Genomic DNA, 6,298 nt, shown 5'->3' with positions numbered 1-6,298 from the left:
CCCCCCCCCAAAATGGGTGACACCCCCCGCCCAGCCGGGGGGCTGCCAGCCAGCAGTGGCCAGTTTTAGCCCACCCCAGCAGCCCCTTTTCCTCCTGGAGTGCCCGAGCCACTTGCTTCAGAGCATCATCAGCTGCTGGGTCCATCCCGGGGTCCCCCTGCCACTCACAGGGTCTTGGGGTGCAAGCTGGCACCCCCCAGCTCGCCTCTGCCCCGTCCTGTTGGATTTGGGGGATGGAGCTTGCCAGAGCTGTAGTTCCTTTCCATCCTGTGTGCTCCTGTGGGACTGCAGCTTTCGGAGGGGTTTTGTGCCACTTGTGTCCCCCTTCCCCTCCCTGAATTATTCCTGGTGGGTTTTTCAGTGCCCACTCAAAGCCTCACTCCAGCTTTTTTCTCCTATTCCCCTTTCCAAAACCAAACTCTCTGCTGATGGACTTGTTTTGGACTTTTGTTGGTCACGCAGGTTGGCTTTCCCTGCTAATGCTGGCGTCTCAGCCCAGGCGCTCTCGGCCCCAGTCCCACTCGTACCTGTTAAGGTGCTCCATGAGCTGGGTGACGGCGCTGAGGTCGGAGTCGCGAACCTCCTGGACCAGTGCCACGTCGTAGCGGTGCAGGATCTGTGGGGACGAGAGGGATGACGATGGCAAGAAGGAGCCTGCTGTGGGCTCAGGGCCACCCTCTCCTTTCCCACCCGTCCCCCAGCCAGGCACCTCGATGCGGTGCTGGGTGCAGCACCACGGGGACCCGCATACCCCTCGGTGTCAGGGCAGATGTCCCCACGGAGGGTTCAGAGGGACTGCGGGGTGTGCCTGCCATCCCACCTTGGTCCTCACTGAGCCTTCATCCACCCAGGGCATCCCCAGCACTGGGAAGCCATCCCATCCATGGCCATCTCCCCACATATCCCCTGGCATGGGAGCCACATTTTGGGTCTGCCCAAAGCCCATCCCTGGCTGTACTCACACTGACGATGATGCCCGCCACTTCCTCATTGGACATCTTGGTGTCTCCGAACGCCTGGATGTTGAAGGCTCCCACACGCAACGTGGCAGTGGCCGGGCACAGGAGAGCCACAGCCAGCAGGGACAGCACCAGGGCCACAGTCCCCATCCTTCCGGGAGGGATGCCAAGCCACAGGGATGCAGCGATGGGAGCTGAACTTGGAAAATTGCTTTGGATTTGGGGATAGAGCAAAAAAAATATCCATGTAGGTCCTTCCTAAGTCCTGGCGTGCGACAATGTGCCATGGTGAGCACCGCCCGGAGCAGCCTGCGGAGCCGGCATGGGCTGTCTGCCAGTTTGTCGGTCCCAGGAATTTATTTCGTGGCCCCAAAACCTGAGACGCAGCCTGAGAAGGGGCCGCTGCCCCACAGAGCCCCCCCCCCCCCCCCCACCCCCCCACCCCCCCCCACCCCCAGCCACTGCCACCAGCACCCTGGGCTGCTTTGCATCCTTAAACTTGACCACAGCCCCCACGGTCAGAGTAAGGGAGCGACTCCTCATCCCAGCTCATCCCAGCTCATCCCAGTCCCTCCCGGTTCGCGGCCAAAGGTGCCGAGCCTGGATCCGTCCTTACCGTGTCGAATGCGCAGCACCTCTGCCCTCCCAGCAGCCGGATGGGCAGCTTTATTCCCAGTGGAGGTGCCGGCAAAGCAGGATGAGTCGGACACCCCCGTGGGGGTTTTGGCACAGCTTTGGGCTCCTTCCCACATTGGGAAACCAAAAACCCACAGGGTGGCAGGGTGGGGCCGGCATAGCCGCCCCTGTGCCGACGTGGCGAAGGGCGACCGGGGAGGTGCAGGGGTGCTGGGGCATCCTGGTGGGGCTGGGTGGGCGTGCAGGACTCGGGGTGCCGCAGCTGGGGTGGCCCCCCAGGTCATGGCATGGGGCACGGCAGCCAGGCAGGCAGTGATGGGCGATGGCTTGAAGATGATTCAGATGGTGTAATTAGAGGGGAGGGAAGGAAACGGCGGGGTGTCTGGGTCAGGCAGGCTGAGCACCCCCAGCTTCGGCAAGATGGGGTGGCTGCTCAGCCTCGCAGCAGCCCCGGCAGTTACCCAGAATTAGTCCCACTTGTGACCCAAAGCAGCCCCAGCTGTCACCAAAAGCAGCCCCAGTTGTCACCAAAAGCAGCCTCACTGGTGACCCAAAGCAGCCCCACTGGTGACCCAAAGCAGCCCCACTGGTGACCCAAATCAAAGCAGCCCCAGTGGAGCCGGCATCCCCTGCGCCGGCACATGGCGTCATGCTGGCATGTGGCGTCACGCCGGTACGTGGTGTCACCTCGACTGAGGGAGGGGGTTCTGCCAGGGTGCCAGCAGTGGGGTGGGCGGGGAGGCGACGGCTGTTCGTGTTGGGGCTTGCCGTGCTCTTACGTGCGCTGCCGGGTTTTGCATCCTCACGCCCAGTCATGGGATGAGTCTGGTATCCCTCGGTACCGCGTCGGCACCAAAACCCCCCCCGGGAAGCACCGAACCCCCCAGGAACTGACTCATGTGCCCACCTCCCCCCACCCTCGCTGTCAGTGCCCCATCAGCCGCCCCGCAGACAGGCAGGCTCCAGCAGGATGAGGCTCCCAAGCCAGCGGAATGGCATCCTGAGACCCGGCGAGGGGGACAAATCCTGCCCTGAACCTCCCAGGTCCTTCCCGGTGTCCCTGCTTTTCCCATTGGCAGCTTGCTGCCCTGTGGGTCTGGGGCTCTCGATGGCAGAAGGGGATCCCCAGCCCTGGGGACCTCCCTGGCTCCAGCCCTGGCAGGAGGACGGGGGGGTTGGGCATGGGGGAGCTGCTGAGGGAGCTGAAGGGACCCTCCTTCCAGAGCTGCAAGGGCTGGAAAAGGCTCATTTTTTAATGCAGAAAGCATCCCACTCCCACAAGACCCTGAAGAGCGGCTCCTTGCAGAGATGAAGGGCAGCTTGGCTGGCGCTGGTGGTGCGTGGGCTCCCGTGAGGGATGCAGGGGCTTGTCAGGGTGTCCTGGTAGCCACCGGTGAGGGGACAGGCTCAGCGGGCTTTCAGGGTCACCTCCACCGGGAAATGGTCACTGACAGCCAAAGCCTGGGTGTGGGGGGGAAGCAGAGAGGTGGCTGAGTTCGTCTGGACCCGCCACCACTGTCATGGCCAGCTGGGACCCCAACACTCCACTCCAACCCCAAAATTTAGAGTGTACCCCAAAATACTCTGGCTGGGGGGTTGCATCAGTGCAGGGGTTGGGGTCAGGCCACCCTTGGGTGCGCCCTGGGCAACAGGGAGCCCACTGGCGCTCCCAGGAGTCATGGTGGGTTGGATCCTGGTGCCGGCGGGCTCGTGTGCCCCGGTCCCTCACTCACATCCTTGCTCTGAAGGTGGAAAGTCTTCTGGAAGTTGTTGACAGTGGCAGAGCCAGGCACGATGTCTTGGCGCAGTGCGGTGCCGCAGGCGACGATGCTGCCGGGGCGGGGGTATCATGAGGGTGTTAGCACCCACCGGTCCCCCCCGTGCCAGCCCCTGTGCCATCACCACAGCACCCACCGGTCGTAGGCACAGTCAGTGGTGCTGGCAACGGTGGTGTCGGTGTTGTCGGGGATGAGCCACTCGCAAGCATCGAGGGAGCGCAGGCGGATGGACGGCCACTGGGCGCTGGTCACGTAGGAGCAGTCGGCGTTGAAGTCGCCCAGGAGCAGGATGTTCTGCAGGGCAGCACGCTGTGTCCCTGCCCACGGACTTTACGGGGCATCAAGGTCTCCCTAAAATCTTACGGGGCAGCAAGAAGCCCCCTTGGGGCTCCCCAGCATGGGGGGACAAGCCCCCAGTAATGACAGCGGAGCCAGCCAGCAGCTCCCTGCCCAGATGTTGCCGGGGTGGCACCTACTCCAGTGGGTATGAGCTATCTCCCATGGGACACATCCATGCCAGGATGGCCACCGGGATATGTGGTGGCCGTACCCCAGCCTGGCTGGCTGCCCCAGGGAGGAGCCGAGCTCCCCGCCACCACTTACGTTAGTCGCCCACTTGTTGACAATGTCAGTGTAGACGTCGTAGAGCATGTCGATCTCGTTCACCGCGCTTCTGGGCTCAGCATGCAGGGGCACCATCACAAACTCCTTCACCTCTGCCAGACAGGCACCCGTCAGCCCCCAGCTCAGGTGCAGCACCCGGGAAGGGAGTGAGAACCCCGGGGGACCACCCTGGGCCAAGCCCCAGCTACCAGCCAGGAAAAGCTGCTGAAGGGAAAGGGTGCTTTGGCTTTTTGTGGTCTGCCTGTCCTCCAGGCCGGCATTTCCAGTTGGGAGCTCCATCTCTCTGCATGTGGTTTGGGATTTGCTGCTTGTTTCCCATCACTTTTTCCAAGCCAACTTGGTTTTGGGAAGGATATGGGAGTGGGAGAGAGATGGGAGAGTGTGTGTACCCTGGGGAGCTGCCGAAGAGGTAGAGGTGATGGCACGGGATAGGAGATGGCACAAGGTGGGAGATGAGAGGTGATGGGAGATGGTACACGATGGGATATGGTACATGAAGGGAGATGGGAGGTGATGGGAGATGGCACACAACTGGAGGAAGCAGATGGTGGGATGCGGCACAAGATGGGAGGTGGTAGGTGATGGGATGTGGGACACGACAGGAAACAGCTGGAGAGGTGATATGGCATGCAACTGAAAAGAGTGCACGGTGGGAGATGCCAGGCAATGGGAGGAGATGGCAGATGATGGGAGATAGCACATGGTGGGAAACAGCAGGCAGTGCTGGCTATGCTGGGCAGGTACCCATGATCCCTGAGCACCCATGGGTGGGAAAATGCCCCAAAGCAGTGAAGAACCCCCTGGAGTCCCTGAGCTGGGCTCCAGGGTGTAATCCCCCAACCCAGCAGGCACAGCTCTGGGCTCAGCCCCACGCAGAGGGGACCCCATGCCAGGTCTGGGCAGCCCCCGGTGCCACCGAGGTGCTGCCATGCACTGGCTCTGCTCACGTGTGGTGGGCGAGGAGAACTTGACAATGAAGGGCTCCCTGCTGAAGGTATCAGTCCCACAGGACTCGCAGCCATCATCATAGTAGTAGCTTTCCAGCACGGAGACCATGTCTGACCTGCAGGAAGAGAGTGGGGCAGCCCCTCAGCACTGCTCTTGCCACAGCCAGGGCCCCCAAAGGTACCCACCTCCCTTTGGGGGCCGCTGGGGGGGACAGCAGGTGACATGGGGGATGCCAGACCTTGGTGGCATCCCTTACCTGTAGATGAAGAGGTATTGCTCCTTGTAGCTGCTCCGACCCAGGGGGATGCTGTTCAAAAAGCTGTATGGGTGCAGGGATGCACTGGAAGCAAGATGGGGAGAGGGTGAGAAGAGGCTCCCAATGCCCCCCAGCACCCAGCAGGCTCTTTCCATCTGAGCCAAAGGTGCCCTGGCACAGTGAGACACCAGCCAGGATCTGTCCTGGCATCCCATTTGCAGGCACCCCCCACCCCGTGCCATTGGGGTCACCTGTTGAGCTGGTCCACAAGCTTCTTCACAGCGCTCAGGTCGCTGTCCCGGACCTCCTGCACCACGGTGATGTCGTATCCTGACAGGATCTAAGGGGACAAGCTCAGAGCTGCTTGCCCCTGGCCAGGAGCTGCTCATGGGGGCACCCATGGGTGCCTGGGCTGGGCTCTGAAGGCTCCCAGGCTGGCAACAGGGGGTCAGCAGGGACCCGAGAGCCAGGGAGGGAGCTCCTCTGCTGGTGTCCTCCTGACTTGGAAGGACCCTGGGGTGACACAGTGCGCTCCAACACCCATCTGTCTGCCACCCACCATCCCAGCAGCTCCTTGCTCACAGACTGCACTGAGTGAGGAACCTGGGGCAGAACCAAGCACCACCCATCCTTGGCTGGGGACCGGCAAGAGTGGAGATGGTCCAAGGTTGGAGACAATGGATGGATGGATGGATGGATGGATGGACAGATGGATGGGTGGATGGATGGAGGGATAGGTGGATGGATGGGGGTGTGTGGACAGGTGGATTGATGGGTGGGTGGATGCACGGATGGACACGTGGATGGACGGACGCCTGCAGAAAGCTAGTGTCCAACTGCCCCAAGCTGGCTGCATCCCAGAGGCCAGAGAGTGGCCCAGGACCACTCCTCTCCCCCAGCACTCACAGAGACGATGATATCTGCGATAGTCTGGTTGGACATCTTGTGGTCCCCAAACACCCTGATGTTGAAGGCGCTGATCTTCAGTGCCGTGGCCACGTGCAGTAGGAGAGCTGCAACCAGCAGCGACAACACCACCTTCGAGGCCGCCATCCTGTGTGCAGAGGGGCAGGGATGGGCTCAGCTGCCCTGGCTGG

General features: G+C 62.1%; 2 protein-coding genes across 2 annotated transcripts in view; both read right to left on the bottom strand.

Annotated features, from left to right (window-relative positions):
- LOC118451795 (deoxyribonuclease-1-like 2) overlaps nt 1-1,109 on the bottom strand; it is a 5,203-nt gene extending 4,094 nt beyond the window's left edge. Inside the window, exons 1-2 of the mRNA XM_035889695.1 lie at nt 963-1,109; nt 528-616 (exon numbers count right to left, since the gene is read on the bottom strand). Of these exons, the coding sequence (XP_035745588.1) occupies nt 528-616; nt 963-1,109 (236 nt within the window). The remainder of the gene's footprint in view (nt 1-527; nt 617-962) is intronic.
- A 1,893-nt stretch (nt 1,110-3,002) lies between these two features.
- Nucleotides 3,003-6,254, bottom strand: LOC104121980 (deoxyribonuclease-1). The gene is made up of 8 exons (XM_035889694.1): nt 6,108-6,254; nt 5,453-5,541; nt 5,202-5,285; nt 4,945-5,060; nt 3,977-4,089; nt 3,510-3,667; nt 3,329-3,425; nt 3,003-3,056 (listed from the first exon to the last, which is right to left on the bottom strand). Exons 1-8 carry the CDS (start codon nt 6,252-6,254, stop codon nt 3,003-3,005), a joined length of 858 nt encoding a protein of 285 aa, XP_035745587.1.
- Nucleotides 6,255-6,298: the final 44 nt, after the last annotated feature.

This window comes from Egretta garzetta, unplaced genomic scaffold, assembly GCF_000687185.1.
Source record: "Egretta garzetta isolate BGI_Z169 unplaced genomic scaffold, ASM68718v1 scaffold372, whole genome shotgun sequence".
NCBI classification, from domain to species: Eukaryota; Metazoa; Chordata; class Aves; order Pelecaniformes; family Ardeidae; genus Egretta; species Egretta garzetta.
Note: the sequence above shows the minus strand (reverse complement) of the source record. Positions and strands in the feature narration are given on the sequence as shown.

Excerpts from the sequence above, each read along its gene's own strand:
- LOC104121980 (XM_035889694.1), bottom strand. The coding sequence starts at position 6,254 with ATGGCGGCCTCGAAGGTGGTGTTGTCGCTGCTGGTTGCAGCTCTCCTA. Across the intron at positions 5,542-6,107 it reads TCGCAGATATCATCGTCTCT|ATCCTGTCAGGATACGACAT; the intron begins GTGAGTGCTGGG and ends TTGTCCCCTTAG. Across the intron at positions 4,090-4,944 it reads GTTCTCCTCGCCCACCACAC|AGGTGAAGGAGTTTGTGATG; the intron begins GTGAGCAGAGCC and ends CCTGTCTGGCAG.